The 16,912-nt window shown below is 60.2% G+C and overlaps 6 protein-coding genes and 1 non-coding gene across 7 annotated transcripts; 1 reads left to right on the top strand and 6 right to left on the bottom strand.

Moving 5' to 3' along the window:
* Positions 1-181: 181 nt before the first annotated feature.
* EHS24_009454 (uncharacterized protein) lies at positions 182-2,178 on the bottom strand (the record flags this gene model as incomplete). Its single annotated transcript, XM_028624735.1, has 5 exons — positions 182-726; positions 765-886; positions 926-1,511; positions 1,717-1,896; positions 2,076-2,178. The coding sequence occupies 5 exons, from the start codon at positions 2,176-2,178 to the stop codon at positions 182-184; spliced, it is 1,536 nt and encodes a 511-aa protein (XP_028474903.1).
* An 826-nt stretch (positions 2,179-3,004) lies between these two features.
* EHS24_009453 (uncharacterized protein) lies at positions 3,005-4,339 on the bottom strand (the record flags this gene model as incomplete). Its single annotated transcript, XM_028624734.1, has 3 exons — positions 3,005-3,235; positions 3,432-3,974; positions 4,061-4,339. 3 exons carry the CDS (start codon positions 4,337-4,339, stop codon positions 3,005-3,007), a joined length of 1,053 nt encoding a protein of 350 aa, XP_028474902.1.
* Positions 4,340-5,594: 1,255 nt separating this feature from the next.
* Positions 5,595-6,291, top strand: COX19 (Cytochrome c oxidase assembly protein cox19; the record flags this gene model as incomplete). Its single annotated transcript, XM_028624733.1, has 2 exons — positions 5,595-5,679; positions 6,014-6,291. 2 exons carry the CDS (start codon positions 5,595-5,597, stop codon positions 6,289-6,291), a joined length of 363 nt encoding a protein of 120 aa, XP_028474901.1.
* Positions 6,292-6,540: 249 nt separating this feature from the next.
* EHS24_009451 (uncharacterized protein) lies at positions 6,541-9,693 on the bottom strand (the record flags this gene model as incomplete). The annotated part of the gene is made up of 5 exons (XM_028624732.1): positions 6,541-6,873; positions 6,928-8,331; positions 8,370-8,471; positions 8,581-9,301; positions 9,386-9,693. 5 exons carry the CDS (start codon positions 9,691-9,693, stop codon positions 6,541-6,543), a joined length of 2,868 nt encoding a protein of 955 aa, XP_028474900.1.
* Positions 9,694-10,538: 845 nt separating this feature from the next.
* Positions 10,539-10,634, bottom strand: EHS24_009450. The gene has a single exon. It is a non-coding gene; the product is annotated as a tRNA-Arg (tRNA).
* A 1,265-nt stretch (positions 10,635-11,899) lies between these two features.
* On the bottom strand, positions 11,900-13,875 carry SSH4 (the record flags this gene model as incomplete). Its single annotated transcript, XM_028624731.1, has 2 exons — positions 11,900-13,278; positions 13,332-13,875. 2 exons carry the CDS (start codon positions 13,873-13,875, stop codon positions 11,900-11,902), a joined length of 1,923 nt encoding a protein of 640 aa, XP_028474899.1.
* Positions 13,876-14,820: 945 nt separating this feature from the next.
* On the bottom strand, positions 14,821-16,850 carry NCA2 (Nuclear control of ATPase protein 2; the record flags this gene model as incomplete). Its single annotated transcript, XM_028624730.1, has 4 exons — positions 14,821-14,940; positions 15,030-15,347; positions 15,398-16,374; positions 16,418-16,850. 4 exons carry the CDS (start codon positions 16,848-16,850, stop codon positions 14,821-14,823), a joined length of 1,848 nt encoding a protein of 615 aa, XP_028474898.1.
* Positions 16,851-16,912: the final 62 nt, after the last annotated feature.

Here is a 16,912-nt window from a genome sequence, read left to right as displayed (position 1 = left end):
AGCGGACAGCGGGTGTAATAATTCGAACGGCTGAAGGCGGCATCGGATCAGTAGAGATGTGAGAGGGATGCGTGATCATGAGCTACCGAGGGCAGCTGCTGACACGTTTCTGGGTACATTTGACACACAATGATACTATGTACAACTTGTGATTTCTCTCGCCTGGACTCTACTCTACACTCTACTCGTCGTCCGCGTCGTCTTCCAGCTCAAACTCCTCCCCAGCCACGAGCCGTCCCCACTTGACCTGTGGCCTGGGCGGCGGGGGCGGCGGCGACGACGATAGCACTGTCTGGCTAGGTGTGCTTTTGCTCTTGCGCTTTGGCACGTACCCGCGTACCCGTGACGACCAGCTGGGCTTGGAACGCAGCGCGAACTGGTCATCCTCGTCGCCTGCTTCCTCGTCGTCCATCTCCTCCACCACCACGTCGTGCCCTCGGTCGCGCTCCGGTTCCGGGGCGAGCAGACCACGCGCCTCGGGACCTTCATAGGCTTCCCTCTTTGGCGTCCACCCGAGTTCGGGCATGGGGAAGACGAGGCCGAGCATGCGCACGAGCACGACCCAGGCCGCGAGCCACGCGAGCGATATGGCTGCGCATGAGAAGTAGCACAGTGTCTGGGGCGAGGCGGGCGATTCAAGGTCGGGCGCGGGAGTGGAAGAGGTGGCGGGATCGGCGCACGGCCGGTACGCCATGGCTGGGAGGAGCGTGTAGATGACTGCAGCGACTGATATGGGTTAGCAAGTGCATGCTGACGCAACTCACGAGGCCAGAGGAGAAACAGCGACGCAGAACCGGCGACCTCGATGGCGCGGTCATGGCGGGCAAGGAACGTGTCGTCCAGCTTGCCGGCGACATGGCCGCGGCGGCTAAAGTGAAGTGCAAGGCTGCGGGGTCAGCGTTGCCATAGCGATCTCTATACCCACCATGCTGTTGAGAAAATGGAGGAGATGGCGCCGACAGCGAGGATGAACGGGCTACCACCGGTAGCGTCCCCGCCTGCAATGGCAGCAGCCGACCCAACGACGCCGAGGGAGCACGCGAGGAGAAGGCCGTATGACGTGACCCTCCCCTCTGCAAACTTGTCCCTTGGCAGAATGCCCACAGTGCCAGCTTCCTGCGCATCGCTAGTACCACTACCGCTGCCGCTGGCTTCCGGCTCTGTCGCACCGTATCGCTCGACGTGCAAGCGGTCACGCTCTCCAGCTCCCTGTTCGATGGGCGCCAGCGCCAAGTCCCACAGCACGAGGCCGCCACCCTTGGGGCTGGACTGGAGTTGCTCAGCGTCGGCGTCATAGCTCGTCGAGTGAGACAGGTGGTATCCCGGTGCCAGCACCGTGGATAAGACGACGAGCATGAGCGCAAGGGTTGACGTCGATAAGAGGTGCAGCAGGGCCAAGTCAAATGTCAGTAATGGGCAACTGGGCAGGTGCAGTTCCCCCTTGGCCCTGTTGTCCGGGTTGAAGCACACGCCCCGGTCTACTGTAAAGTGCGAAAAGGCCATGGTGGCAGCTATGTTTAAAGTGTCAGCCCGTCTGGCGCGCTAGTTGCAAACCGTAATGGGAACATGGTTTGCGGTGCTTGGCGAGCCGAGGTTGAATTGGGGTGTTGCCACCGTTATCTCCGGTGCCCACCGCCAAGGACACCGGTGAGGTGGGGACAGCGCGCAGGCAAACGGCGGCCACGGCCTCCCAGACAGCGATACAGCGATACTCACATGTCCACACGATCCAGAGCATGGCAACAAAGGTGAACTCGATGCGGTCGGTGTACACCCTCCACGGGCGAGGAAGAAAGGACGCGGCGCGTAAGAGGCCGATGCCGAGCAGCCCCACGCCGCCGACAATGACCACGACACCACGCAGGTCGCCCATCATGCCATTGTACATGCCAGTGCCTACCGTTAGCTGCGACCTTTCACTGCAAAGGCTGGGGCGAGGGCGTTTGTGTATATACTAGGAGAGCGCGAGCGCGAGCGCGTAGCTGCGGGACAGGATAACCGCGAGGGGTGGCGCCCCCGCCGTGATCGTCGCTGTACTCCCAGTGGACATGGGTGCTCGGCCGGGACACACTCACCTGACACTGGTGCAGACGAGCTTGCGATAGCGACGGCCGAGAGGATAGCAACGAGGGAGTGCAGTGCCCAGCGGCTCTGGCAAGCGGTGAGGAGCGGCGGCATGGTGGTGCGGGGTGCGGGGTAGAGAGCAGGGTGGGGTGGGAGCTGGTGGGGCTGTGGTGTGAACCTGGTCGAGTAGCTGACGGACAGAGGGAGGAGAGGTGGGCAGTGTCACTGCCAGAGTGCGTGTGCTCGCTGTTGGCGACGGCGGTGAAAGGGGATGGAGCGACATCAAGAGAATGTATGTCTCGGGATGGCCCCCCAACCCCCGCCGCCCACCCACACACACCCGCCAGCTGCCAGCTCCCAACAGGCCAACAGGCACCACTTGCTTCATTCACCTTTGGTTCCTAGCAAACACAGGACAGCAATGAACATGCATTGGTGCAAACGTTGCAGTGTTATCAAACATGCATGCTGGCTACAGGCTGTTCGCCCACACGGTACACCCAGTTGACAGTACTCAGTCCAAGCAGCACTGAAGGCTTCCGCCTCGTTCAACTTGGACCAGGTGCCGACAAATGGATATCAGGCGCCGTCTCTACACTCCGGTTTAGAGCCCCATATCGGCTTGAGCGCATCTTTGATGTGGAGGAAAGCCACACTTTGCGCGCGCCTGCGCATCGCTGCAGGACAACGGCTACAGCTGTAATCTAACTAGACGATTTAGAGCCTCTCCGGCTGGTGCGCGTCATCGATACAGGAAAACTCAACCATACTCTGCGCATACGCTGAGGCCAGCGTAGACGTGATTTTGGGTCACGTCGGGTTCAAGCCCCACGGCCGAGCGGAATTTGATGTGAGGAAGAGTCTCACACTTTGCGCGCGCTCTGGGCGCGCTCTGCGCAGTCGCTGGACAACGGCTACAGCTTTAATCTAACTAGACGATTTAGAGCCTCTCCGGCTGGTCGGCATCATTGACGTGGGAATCGGCCCATACCATATGATAGGGGGTACAAGGAGTTGGGAGCTGGGGAGGGAGACGATCGAGGAGACATGGGTGGACGTGATGATGGGTGGAGGGGATGATGGATGAAGTGACGATGGATGAAGTGATGATGGATGAAGTGATGAAGGATGAAGTGATGATGGAGGTGAGAGAGTGGACGGTTGAGAGAGTCTCGAGCGTGTCTGGTGTTTATGAACGCGGTGAGTGGCGACAGGTGATGACGGGTGACGTGTGACAGGCCACAAGATCAGGCCACAAGATCAAGATCACGTGATTTGAATACCATTATAGTCGTGTCTTTTGAGTGTAATCCAAAACATCTTGGCTTCTGTATAGGCGTATTATATGACGTCATGACGCCACGCACCACATCGTTATTATTTGCAGCACATGGCCATGTCGACTTCGTGGCTTGCGTTTCGACCATTGTTTCGCGGTTCTGGAGGGCGGCTTCGCGCAGCTCCAAGTAGTCCTCGCGCGCCTGCACATCGGTCTCGTGCTGGTCCACTTTGGCCAGGAAGCCGAGGCGGGCGGCACGGACGGCCGGGCGAGCCAGAAAAAAAAAATCGAAGGGTTTTAACATTTGCGTCTGGACGCAAAGGCCATGCGCTGAGGAGGCTCTATGCGAGGAACTTGGGGTTGTGGGAGTAACTGCAACGAAAAGGACGGTTAGGGCAGCCGCCACGATGGTCGCACCAGGCAAAGCACGGGAACTTGGAAAAACGGGAGCCCAGGGCGTACAAGCTCCAACCTTGCTGGTGTGGCGCGCCGGGGTTTTGGGGTCAACAATCACATCCTCTTCGGCGGTGGCGCCGGAGTCTGGGAAACCACCGCCGCGGTTGACGTTGGCGGCGGAGTTGACGGCCGCAGCACCAGCGCGGTTGAGGTTGACGGTGGCCGGGCCGGCGTGCTAGACGGTGACTTCACGGTTGACATAGGCGGGGTTGGGCTCGGCGCGGGCAGGGTTGACAGTTTGGTTGCGATTGAGGTGGTCACACCGGTGAGGTTATCGTCGGCGCTGGGATCGCCGATGAGGCTCTGGACGCGCGTGAGAGCCGTAAGGGCCGTGCCGAGATTATGGCGAATCTCTGCACTGCTAGCGGCAGCAGCATCCGCAGTTTGGGCCACGGTCTCGAGACGCAAGTTCATCGCACCCATGTTCCCCTTGATGGAAGAAACGTCCCCCTTGATTTCGCCAATGGTACCGCCCTGCTCGTGAAGCCTATCCTCGATGGCAGAGATACGTGACTGAATGGAGTGGCGGTCGTCCGGCATGTGCGTTGCGACCAGTTCGCGGTTCTGGAGGGCGGCTTCGCGCAGCTCCAAGTTATCCTCGCGCGCCTGAAAAGGTTGCCCTCACGGGTGGCTACAAGTGGTCTCGCGCACGGACATCTGCGAGTCCTGGTCCACCTTGGCCAGGAAGCCGAGGCGGGCGGCGCGGACGGCCGGGCGAGCCAGAGGGTCGTATGCCGCCGTGGGCTTCCTCTTGATGCGTGGCATCATAGGGAGTTGCCCAAGGCTGAATGAGGTCAGTTTGACTGACGAAACTGACAGTGGATGGAACGGGAGGGAAGGTGGGGAAAGGGAGCTCACCTGGCGGTATGATCGGGCGTCGCCAGTGTCGGCCGGGGGAAGTCGACAGGTCTGGAGAAGGTCAGCTTGATGGAGAAACTTCAAGGCCTCCTCGGTCGGCAGCGGATGCTCTTGTAACGGAGATCCTAGGAAATGTATTACGCTCTCGGGGCACAGACAGACGCGAGAGGGGGCGGATATAATGCTACTGACAACAGGAGGACGAGGTGGCAGAGGACAAGGCTAAAAGGCGGTTAGAACTGCGCCATCGTATCGTAATAGAACTCACACGAATCTGAAGAACTCCGGTATGGAGCCGGAGGGGGAGGAGGAAAGGAGGAAAGGAGGAAAGGGGGAGAGGAGGAAAGGAGGAAGGAAGGATGAGGTCAAGGAACAACAACAACAACAATAACAACGGACTAAGCACGATAGGCTATTTGGGGGTAGACGGTAACACAATCCCCCATCTCCCTCGTACCGTCTATGCATATATGCATATTGCAAGGCGTGCATGGCGTGGACCAATTCCCACGACATGCTGCATGGCTTCTGCTGAGCCAAATGAGAACTGGGCGGAAGCTGTCGCGCTGCTTTGACTCGGTCAAAAGCCAACAACACCCGGAATCATGGGGGAGTGGATGGTCTATCGCCATCTAACAGTTATAAAGGATTGTTGAGGTCAATTACAGCCGTGTCAACGCGGAAAACGAAAGCGACAAATTGTAGCCACCCGCTGTCTACATTACCAGGTTGCGGGGTATGATGCACTTGCAACGGCCCACGTTACAAACACTCATCCTACAGTCCATACTCGGACACCGACGCAACCACCTGGGGGGCTTCCCGGACGAAAAAGAAACAAACCCGCGATGCCGTGTTTCGCCGGTTTCAGCCCTTGACGTCGTTTCCAACCCTTCTCATCGCTCTCATTTCTCCATCCCCAACAGCAACAGCAACAATGTCCTTTGGTCGTCCAGGCGGGCTCGCAGACACATTCAAGGTCCTGCCACCACAGCGTGGCTCCTTCCCGCTCGACCATGACGGTGCGTAGCATGTCCTCTTGAGCCTGCCAGTTTCGGAGAGGAGACAAGGACACACGACAGGAGTGCCGCTGCGACGAGGGAGGGGGGGGGGGCTCTCGACATGTCTGCAGCAGCTGCTGCGCCAGCTGTACTACGCAGCTGCGAGCGGTGCTGTGTGCTGGGTGGTGTCGTGGACGACCTCACAGGCATCCTGCATCCCCTCTCGCACAGGCTCATGTCCGGCTCCTGCCGAGCCGCCGTCCGTCTGTCGGAACGAGACCTCGGCGTGTACTTTTACTCCCCCCCCCTGCACCTGCACCTGACATCGTGAGCCCCCGTGCTGACACGCTTCCAGGCGACTGCAAGACCTTTATGCTCAGCTACATGAAGTGTCTCAAGGCGAACAAGTCGGACTCGGGCGAGTGCCGCCTCGAGGCGCGCGGTTACCTCCAGTGCAGGATGGACCACGGCCTCATGGATCAGGACGACATGCAGAACCTCGGTTTGGGAGATGTTGGCGGCGACAAGGGACCGGCCGTTGCGGCGTCGACGACACAGACAGGAGGCGCAGCAGCGTCAAGTGACCCGGCTGGTACAGCGTCCAAGAGCGCAGACAAGACGAGCAGGATATGAGTCGACGACGCCCCCGCGCCTTAAAACGCCGAGATTGAGCGCATGACGACCTGCTCAAGCACAACTTCAACACCCGGACACACCATTGTCCCCCATCACACACACACACACAAACACACACACAAACACACACACCACTCTAGCACTAGTCATTATGCATGTATGCAGTCATTACCCAAGGTCTAAAATGTACAATCTCAGCTCGTGTAGAAACACACGAGGTCTACCCACTTATAACCCTCACTGGACTCAATAACCGAGCCTCCACCACGGCTTGGCCTCCTCCCTCCTGACGGCCTCGACGGCCTCCTCGCGCTCCTCGCGCATACTCTCCCAGTGCTTTTCCAGCTCGCGCAGCTGCCACCTGAGTTCGTGGATGTTGGTGTCTTCAGAGAGGAAGAACAGGAGCTTGCTTGACGCCCACTGCAGCGCGCGGTCCTCGTCGACGTCCTCGCTGGCCGCGCGCGACAGGTCATACTGCAGGCGCCGGACCTCGGCCTCGAGGTTGTCGACGCGGTCGCGGCGCGACCGGGCCGCATCCATCATCGCTTGGGTCGCTGCAAACGCGCTCTTCTCCACAACCTGTTCGTGCTGTCAGCGGGAACTCAAGAAGTGCTCTCCGAATCAGATACCCACCATCATGTCCTCTGTACGCTTCTGCAGGGCCTTTTCCTTTTTACGCAGCTCCCACACCAGCGCGCACATTTCCACATCGACAGCCAGATGGTCCTTGGGCTTTATGCGGAACCCGCGGTAGTAGCTTCTGTTCTGGAACGAGTTTGTGCGCTTGAGCGCCGCGCGGTCAATGCCGAAATCGCTCTCGAGCTGCGGCTCGAGCTGCACCGTGCCGTCCACAACGGCCTCCTCACGCCGGCCGGTACCGTGCGGGTTGGCGACGGCAAACTCATTGCCTCCGGGAGCGACGACGACGTCGGCGCCGTCACTGGCGGTACGCAGCATTGGGACGCGCGGCTGCGGGCTCGCCCATGCGCGACTGCGATCGCCGGCGCTGGTGGTTGTCGAAATGGCCGTGGCCGCTGACCTCCTCCGGTCAAGAGGACCCGTTTGGATGCTGGGCAGGCTCGGCAGGCTCGGCCGGCCCACCGTCGACCCACCCATGGACACGTCGCTGGTGTCGCCGGAGACGTTGGTCCCGGCAACACTCAGCCGCATGCTCTGTTGCAGCGGCGAGTGGACCTGAGGGTACGTGGTGTGCTGGCGCGGGGACGGGGTGATGGGCTCGCGCGGGGACGGCGAGCGCGAGAGGACAGACAGCACGTCGTCGTCGTCCGCCTCCACGTTGACCATTGGCACACCCCGCTTCTTGCCCTTGCTCGCTCCTTCCGAGTCGCTCGCGTCCGACATGCCCTTGGATGCCCGTCCGACACCGACGAGCGCAAAGCTGCCCTTGAGCGCCGCGCCAGTCTTGGAGCGCATGCCCTTGACTCTGCCCATGGTGGCGCCAACGGCACCGTCGTCGTCCGCGTCGTCCTGGATGGGTCGGCGGCGGAACGCGCGAAGCGGGTCATAGTACCGGTCTGCTTCGCCGTCCATGGCACGTTCGGGAGCCTGGCCCTTGAACAGCTCGGCGATGGGTCTGGCACCCATGACGTCCCACTCTTTTTCTTTCGACTTGAGCAAGAGGCGGTGGTAGGCGTCAATGTCGCTGGTAATGGTGTCGGGCGCGGACACGGCGTTCGTGTCGGGAGGCGCCTCGGGGACAATCATGCCCAGCCCAGACTCGCCGCCATCGTCGGCCCCAAAGATCATGTGCTGCTCGCGTTTGCGCAGCGGGGTAGACAAGTCGTCGCTTGCGCCGCCCTTGAGGTTGTTGGAGATGCTGCTGGTCGCTGACGCGACGCCCGAGAGCAAAAACCGGTGGACCTTGAGCGCGTCTGTGGGGTGCGCCTTGCGTCCTTGAACGTGGCAAGCGTTGAGAGCGCGAATGCCAGAGACGGAGAGGTATTTTCCCTGCGTCGGCGGGAAGGCGCGCCAGGCCTGGAGGAAGCGGCGTGGGTTGGTAAAGGGGTCTTTGGGGAGCTGAGAGTCAGCTGTACCGTCAGAGGCTCTTTGCTCACCTTTTCAACGCCCAGGGACGCCAGTTGGTATCGAACAGACGTGACAGAGGTGAGCAGTGCGGTGAGTGTGCGTGGGTCGATACAACCGCCGGACGTTTCTCTCTGAGATGAGTGTCAGTTGGAACTGATGGGCGATGGAAAGGCAGGAAGAACGGAGGGGGGATGTTCTCTGCTTCTCAGAAAATAATGGGGCCGGACCGAGCTTGCTCACCTCAATCTTGTACGCGTCGTCCATCTCCAACCCCATGACCCGTCGCCATCGGAAGATGCCGGCCTTGGTCTCGTCACAGAACAGGCCGTCAATTTCCACACAGTCGTCGCCTGCATGCGGTCCAAACAGTCCCCATAGGGCCAAAGCGCCCTGGATGAGCTTGACCGTGGTAATGGTGTTGAGCAACAGCGGGTCATTCCACACAATCGCTGCGGTGGGGCTCGAGGCGCTGTTGTTCGAACCGAGGCTCAAGTGGTGGGAATGGCCAAAGCTGTGCGTGTGCTGGAGGGTAGGGGAACCAGGTGGCGACGTCGCGTCGTCGGCTTTGGGGGGTTGGATACCGTACGACTCGTAAAACTTGCGCCGGACAGCGGGGACGGGCGGGTCGTTGCCCATGGCGGCACGGCCGCCACAGCCCAGTCGACGGAGACCAGTGTTGAGGACGATAAACGGCCACGCACCACGCATGTCGCCTGTGGGGATGGGCGATATCTCTTGTCCATATCCCGCTGGCGAGCTCACGAGAAGCGTGCCGTGTTCGGTCTTTCGTGTGTGGCCGTGCGTCTCGCTTGCGAGGTAGTGTGCCGCCGAAGCGAGCACGGCGGCTCCCTCCGCGTCTGAGAGTTCGGGACAAGGGGTGAGGACATAGCACGAGATGTAATCTGTCGGCTTGCCAGAAGACACGGCAATGGTGAACATCCAGTGTGTTCGTGAGAGGTACCTGGAACGTCAGCTCAGTCTCCCTCCTCGTCGCGCTTCTCGTCGCGTGCAGCCACAACGCCACCTGGCTCCCGGGGCCACTCACCAGCTCCTTATTCCATACAACGTGTAGCCTGAAATCCGCACCTCGCGGTCGACCTTGAGCTTTCCCAGACGCGGCAGCCAGTTCTCCTCGAGGTCCTCGAGCGTCCGGTCGGTCGGCACGAGCAGTCCCGGGACTGGCGGCCGTGTGGGGCTCGTACTTGGCAACCTCGGCGCGCTCTGTGGGGACGCTGGGCTAAACGTCCCTGCTGACCCTCCCGGGCCTGCTATTGACGCTGCTCCGGGCCCTCCAGCGGCTTCTGCGGCTGGTATCACTCTCGAAAAGGCGAAGGGAGGGGGTGCGCCGCGCATGGATGCTGCAAGTGGTGCGGCGGCCGCTGAGACGGTAGCGAGTGAAAAGGAGGGGGAGCGTGTGCGTTCAAAGGAGAGTGTTGGGGAGCTGGGGCCGGGGTATGATGGTGATCTGAAGCGTGGACGTGATGGGGATATGGGCGATGATAAGGGAGAGTTGCGGGAGAGGGACGGCATGGGTGGATCGTGTGCGGTGTGGTATGATGGGTCCACAGCCGAAACCAGATGGTAGTATGACGACGCGCAGATCCCCGCGCGGGTAGAGGGGGTGAGTCGGGTTTATTTGGTTCCGGGCACGACGCTGTTCAAGTCCCAACCACCCACAAAGGTCAGAGCGATCAGAGCTCTTTCATACCCCACGGATAGCTTCATATAAGTAGTCACACCAGGAAGAGACAATTTAAAGGGGATAACAGCCTGAACAAGAAGCCTCAAATAAGAGCGCCAGGGATGGAGAGCAGCAGAGGACGCCGAGGAGTCGCCACAGCCAGCCAAAGTACGAGAGCCAAGGCAGAATTACGTTGCAGAGGTATATTATTACCGTTCATTCTTGTACTGCAGAGAAGCACAAAGCGCTGTAGGGCGATCGCATTTCAGCATTGGCCAAGAGGCCGAGAGCTTACCCCGCCACATGCAACATGCACGACTCAAGTCTATAGGCTGTGTAACACACGCACAATATACTCCCGTCGCACCATTCCGCGCCACATCCCGCTTTTTGATTCCGCCCATCGACTTCTGCCCGAATTCGGTGCTCCGTTTTTTCCAACTCCACGGCGTCGCCGCGCGGTCGCCGTCCAAAAACGACGACGAGAGATGTTCTGGCAGCCCAGGACACTCTCAGCAACCCCTGGCGGGACTCGAACCCGCAATCCTTCCATCCCAGTCACAATATAACGCGAATTAGAAGTGGAAAGCGATAACCATTTCGCCACAAGGGCGGCAATGTTGCCTGTTTTTCCGGCTGTCGGTCAGTCTATATTCTGAGGACTTGTTCTCGACTTTCGGGATGTGCAATGCCCCTTCACGTTGGGTCTTGCACACCTGAACGTATTATCCATCCCCGTGTAAGGCTAGCTGGTTGTCATAAGTGATGTTGAAAAGAATGAAACGAATTGTATCAACGACCGGCAACGATCTGGACCGACGTCAGTCATCCTCCTCCCGCTCATGGTCCACCGTCTGGCCTCCACTGCCATTCATGCTCAGACTGCAGGCCGGCATACCGTGTCCTGCTCTCTGTATATACCTGTATATAACCGGGTCGTTGGTTCTTGCACCCGGGGGGGACAGGTTTATGAATAAGCAACGAGTCTGCAAAGTCGGGAGTCTCCCATCGCTTCACGCCTACAAAAAATCCCAATGAAACTAGTCCTACAGAGCAGTCTCCGCCCTCTGCATTCTGCATGATCATACCTTGCCTCATTGGCCCTCTTCACCCGCTCACCGCCCACATGGCGGCTACGTCGTGCGGCGTTGAACAAACCCACAAGGCCACAAAACCATGTCCACCGCAACGCCCCTCCCGATCAACTAACCGCCGATGCTCCCACATATGGACAGATCGTCGCCCGGGTTGCCCCATACCTCTGTGCCCCTTGTGCCCCATCACAGGCTCTACACCGCAGCGGCACTGGTCAACTGCACCCCACGCTCCCCACTCTCAAGCACACGTACACGACACTCACACAACCACACGCTATAGGCTATAGGCACTTCTGATGCATCACAACAAAGATTCTCTGGTCGACAAAGAAGAAATCCCCTTCAGCTGGGCGGTTTACAATAAAAAAAAAGGAGGGGGTTATGGTGGTTGGGGGAGACTAGTGGTTGGTGTATGGGGGCTTCTCTTCTCACCGGCCCAGCAGCCAACGCATGAGCGGGGCCGGATGCGATGATGATGACTGTGGTGGTGGTGGTGGGTGGATAGGTGGTTGGGGCGTCATTGTGCGCGCGTCGGCGCGCTCGTACGCGCGTAAACTGTCGCTGTCCTCGGTTGCGGTTGGACTTTTTGTAGATGGTCAGCAGGCACAGCACGAGGTGGTTGAACGGCGCCGGCAATGCAGGGATTTGTAGATTGGCCTGTGAAGCAAGAAGAAAAAAGCCGAAAAGGAGTCTTTCTCCGGCTTTTGTAGGCCATTGAAAATCCAGCAGCCAGCACAAGAGCTCAGGCGGGCACTAGGACGTGCCGGCCGTCGCTCGGTGCTCACGTGTCGCCCATCGCCGCAATCGCCTGGTTGATCAAATCCTCGGGCAAGTCTGCGGGCAGGCCCTGCGAGTAGACGTGTGGATCCAGCGGCGCGTATCCTGGCGGAGGTGGCGAGTCCTCGGGAGGGCCGAGCGACGGCTCGCGGACCATGGACGGGCGAGCGGTCGAACCAGAGTCGCCAGACGTGGCGGAAGACGCGCCACTGGGCTCCTCGTCCTCGGCGGCAGCACGCTGCGCTCGGCGAGAAAAGTAGCTCTGCTCCCCGCGAAGCGACTGCATCGAGATATCCAACACGTTGGGCGTGGGTGGGTTCGGCGGGGAGCGCATGGAAGATGCCTGCGACGATGACTCGTCGGAAGACTCGAGTTCCTCGACGGCCGGGACGCGCGGGGCGACTAGTGGTGTGTCGGTGGGCGAAATGTATGAGGTGCCTACAGCCTCGGCGAGCGCAGCTCGGCGAGACTGGGGCGGGCCGTCGCGGAGGGGCGAGGAAATGGCCGGGACAGAGGTAGGGCGAGCCCGGCGGCGAGAAGAACGAGGGGTAGCGGGAGGGCTCGATGGGCCGGCGACTGGAATGGGACGAGCAGAGCGGGCACGAGCAGCCTCGAGCAACGCGCCAATACCGCCCAAGTTTTGTGAAGAACCGGGGGTGCCGTAGCCTGCGTCGAGCAGGATAGAGCCGCGCTCAGAGCCGTAGGCGGGAGGAGGAGCAAGGGTGCCGACCATGGGTGCCAGACCCCACTTCTTCACGTTGGCCTCGATAAAGACGAAACCAGCCTGGCCAAGGTTGACATGCAAGGTACAGGGCCCGTTGGCGCCAACGGTGGGGAACAGGTTCAACTTGTGAAGGCCAGTGTAGCAGTCCTCGAGCTTGCGGCCGTTGCGGGTGAAGAAGACGGTGCCGGCGCGGGGACGGTAGCCCACACCCAAGACGTCGCCTTCGGCCAAGGGCGGACCGTACGACGATGCAGTAAACGGATAGTTGTGCGACTTGAACCCGTCCGACGCAAAGTATGCGACGCTGAAGCGGTTCCAGCCCGGCAGACGGAATGAGGGGTACGGCTTGGTAGCCAGACCGATGGCGACCTCGGTAGTAACTGGCTTTTCGTACATTTTCACCTCCCAGTAGTAGACCTCGTTGAGTTTCGGCAGCGGGAGGTTGGCCATGACCGAGTTGCCACCACCTTCACGGACGTTCATTCCGGGGCCATCGGCCAAAAAAGTGATTTCTGTTCGGGACTGGACGTAGAGCGAGAGGTTCTCCTCATAGTCGGGCTCGAATGCCCACGCCGAAACACCCTTTTCTTGAATTGAGAGGAATTGAGAGAGGGTAATGTCGGTGGGGACAGATGACGGTGGGTATTGCATCTGCCAGTCTGAGAAGAAAAGGTCAGCCTGGCACTCTGTTATCATTCCATCCTGCACTCACCCTTGGCCCGGAGATACGCCTGCGACACGTCTGGGTCGATAGTCTCCAACCACCGAGCCTCGACACCCTCGGTGCCGCCCTCGCCCATGACGCCATCTCCCCGTGAGAGATCGAGGGGTCCGCCATCCTCTGTGAGTCGGATGCCTTTGCCCCTCTTCATGCACAGCAGCGCAATCAGAAAGATCAACACGCCAAGGAGGACCGTGAGGATGACCACGAGGATGGGGATAAACACAATCAGCACGGTGGACGGGCCGTCACCGCCTTCGTACGGCGGCAACTCGTCGACGGCCTGCACAACGGTCTCGAGCTGTCGGTACTGTGCTGATGCGACTGCCTGGGCGCCAGCCGCGCCCGCCGCAGCGACGGCGGCTGCGCTGGTGTGACGCGCCGCCTTGGCGCCCTTTGCGATAAACTGCTTTGTCAAGGGAGCCATCAAGCGCGTGTGCCATGGTTCGGGTTCTGGTGTTTCTTTGACCGCCGACAAGGTCCGTGGTGCGTCAGGCTTGTCTGAATCGGAAAAGGACAGTGTGGACGTGTCCATTGTGGGAAGATGGGGTGGGGGGAATGTCGACGCCGAGCGCGCCGAGAGACGGTGAGCGGCGCACGGAAGAGGATACGGGTATGCTGTGGGATCTGTCAGCCACCAGTGTGTGTGCGAGCTGCGGTGGCGAGAATGGGAGATGAGGAGCAGGCGACGGAGGTGGGTTTCAAGAGTGCAAGGTGTAGTTTGTATTGCTAGCCGGAGGAGAAGGTGCGGTGCAGAGAGGATAGTGGAGGATGACACAGGCCGCGCGGTCGAACGGCGAGGGACGGAGGGGGGATACGTACGGGATGGAGGGACGGGCGGGGGGGGAGGAGCGAGGATATCAACAGGGGCCGGTGCCCATGTGTCGAGTGTGGAGGAGGGAGCTGGAGAGGTGCTTGTACAAGGGTAGTACAAGCGTCGAGCGATGGTGGAAGTTGGGAGTTGGTGGTTGTGTTGCAGATGGGCGGGAGGAGACGACAAGAGAGGACGATGGGAGAGAGTGGCGGCCATGACCGCGCGGCGGCTGCCCACAGCACAGAGAGGGGGGGGGCCATTGTCGGCGGGGTGACGGGAGCAAACTCACAGGCAGACAGTGGGTTTGCCCAGAGTGGCAAAAAAACAGGGTGGTGTGGGCGATGACGTTGAAAATAAAACGACGCGCAGGCCGTAACAGGACAGCCATTTCACAGCATACAGGAAAGCATAAACATACACCAGTGTCCTACACCTCTCTTCGTCTCTTGCATGCATGAACCCCAATCACCACACCCCACCGTCACCGTCAAAGCCCTCTACCGCTTGGACCCAAAAACAATGGCTTCCGAAGCGCAAGTGGAACCCAGCGTTCAGCCATCAGCCACCAGATTACCTGCGGGTACCTCAGATAGAAACCCAAGGACGAGCTGTCCCCCTTTCTGCTTCTAACCCATGTTACATCTCTGCTGCAACAACGTCCCAAAACTACACCACAACCTTCCTCCCGTCCATGCCCCAACAGCGCCACATGCGCTCCACAACACGCAGCTTGTCGTCCCGGGCCAGTCCCGGGTCCTCGACCATGCGGAGATCGTCCAAAAAGGCCTGGATAAAAAAGCGCCAACCGTCAGCTCTCCCTGAGATTTGATTTTTCCCTTGTTGCCCTTTCTTGGCTCAAAAAGCCTAGCACCCACCTCCCTCCTGGCAGACGAGATGCCAGTTGCCCAAGTGCGGAGCCCCGAGACAGACACAATGATCAGACCCCTGTCCTTGTCGCTCATGCGCGCCTCGTCCTCGGGCGCAGTGAGCAGGAGACGCTCGACGTTGCGCATGCCGTGGAAGTAGCGACGGCGGCGCGACTTGCCACGGTTCTCGCCGGTCCACAGACTCGAGACCCAGCCCCACGCGCCCCAGAGCAGGAGAACCGAGGGGGCCACACCGACGAATGCGAATGTGAGCTGCTGACTGCGGAGGAGCTGGTCAAGAGACTCGAGGGAGAGCGACAGGTCGGTCTGGAAATCGCGTCAGCCCAAGTGCTCTTTGCAACTTCCTTCCCACCAACCTTTGTCTTTTGGACCTGGATAAGGAGTGTGCGGATCAAGTTGCCCGTGAGAGCGTTCTTGATGGGACTCTGCATCTCATTCTCGTACACCTTGAGCACCGACGACATGTCGCCCGACGCGACCTGCTTCTTGAGCTGTTCCAGCTGCGAGCCGCTGAGGTGGTAGTAGTCGCGGCCGAGGTCCATGACCATGCGCTCCAGGCTTTCCTGGTCCGTCTTGACCGTCTCGGGCGAGACATCCAGGCCCTTGCCTCCGCCCCGCATCGTGTTGGCAATCTCCTCCAGCGGCTCCCACACCCACTGCACAAAGAATCCCTTGACCGTCTCGCGCGCATTGGACACTTGCTCCTTGAGCCATTCCTTGTTCTTCACCACGCTGTTGGCGGCAATGTAGATGGCAGGAGGGAGGAAGAGGAGGGGGAACCACAGACGCGTGAATTTGGACGGGCGGCCAAACTCGTTGAGTGTCGATTTGACGATACCCTCTGCCCGCGGGAGGGAGCCGTCAATAAGCTGCAGCAGCGCCGCGGGTGTCACCTCGCCCTTGACCCTCCTCCTGGCGCCAACGCTCTGCACTTTACCAGGCTTGGTCGTCAAGAGCCCCTGGTCCTGGGCGTCGAGCACGTCGCAGAGCACAGAGTAGACGCGTTTCGCCTCGTCCGAGAGGTCGGTGGGCGAGACAGCCGCCGACATTTCCAGTGAGCCCCACCGCGGGCCCTGGGACGCTAGGATACCGACCCGCACCGCTGCAGCGTCACGGGCCTTTGTGAGGGTGCCAATGTTGGTGAGCATCTCGCGGCGCGTGAGTTGCAACGGCGACGCAAACTTCATGACCTGCTGCGAGATGGACGCGTTGGCGCCGTGAAGCGACTTGAATAGCGAGCCGCGAGAGGGCCAGTGCAGCGAGTGGAGCTTTTCCGTAAATGTACCCGGCTGGATCTTGTCCGCCGCCGCGAGGAAGACTCGGTATGGCAGGGCTGCGAAGTGTTAGCATACGGGCTGTCACAGAGCCCGACCTACTCTGAACCAGGTACACCACCGTTCCGGTCCTGCTTGAAATAGCATAGTCCCACCACGCCCTGTCGTCTTCCAGTTGGAGCGCGCCGTCGACAAACGTCTGCATGGTGTGTGCCCAGATCAAGCTCACTGCACGCGTGACCACCTCGGCCTGGGCCTCGCGGTCCAGAACTGTAATCTCAGACACCTCGACCTCGTCGTCTGCCCTTTGGACCGAGTCGAGAATGTCCGCGAGCTTGTCGAGGGAAGGCGGCTTGCCGGCTGTGAGCTGGGCGAGGGCATGTTGGAGACGGTCCGAGGCGCGCGAGGGGACGACGTCTGTCGTTGTCTCGAGGGCGGCAACGGGGACAACTACGGGGAGCGTTGTGAGCTGTCCCAGATGAGCCTGTAGTTGCTCCTGTGCATAGGACGGCGGTGGGGAGCTAAAGAAGCTCATCTCGTGGTGGTGTGTGTGGTGCTTGATGGTGATGCCGACAAACGAGAAAGCACTCTCGCAAG

The sequence above is a fragment of the Apiotrichum porosum genome (assembly GCF_003942205.1).
Source record: "Apiotrichum porosum strain DSM 27194 chromosome Unknown scaffold_9, whole genome shotgun sequence".
NCBI classification, from domain to species: Eukaryota; Fungi; Basidiomycota; class Tremellomycetes; order Trichosporonales; family Trichosporonaceae; genus Apiotrichum; species Apiotrichum porosum.
The sequence above is the reverse complement of the archived record's forward strand: the minus strand, read 5'-3'. Positions and strand labels throughout refer to the sequence as shown.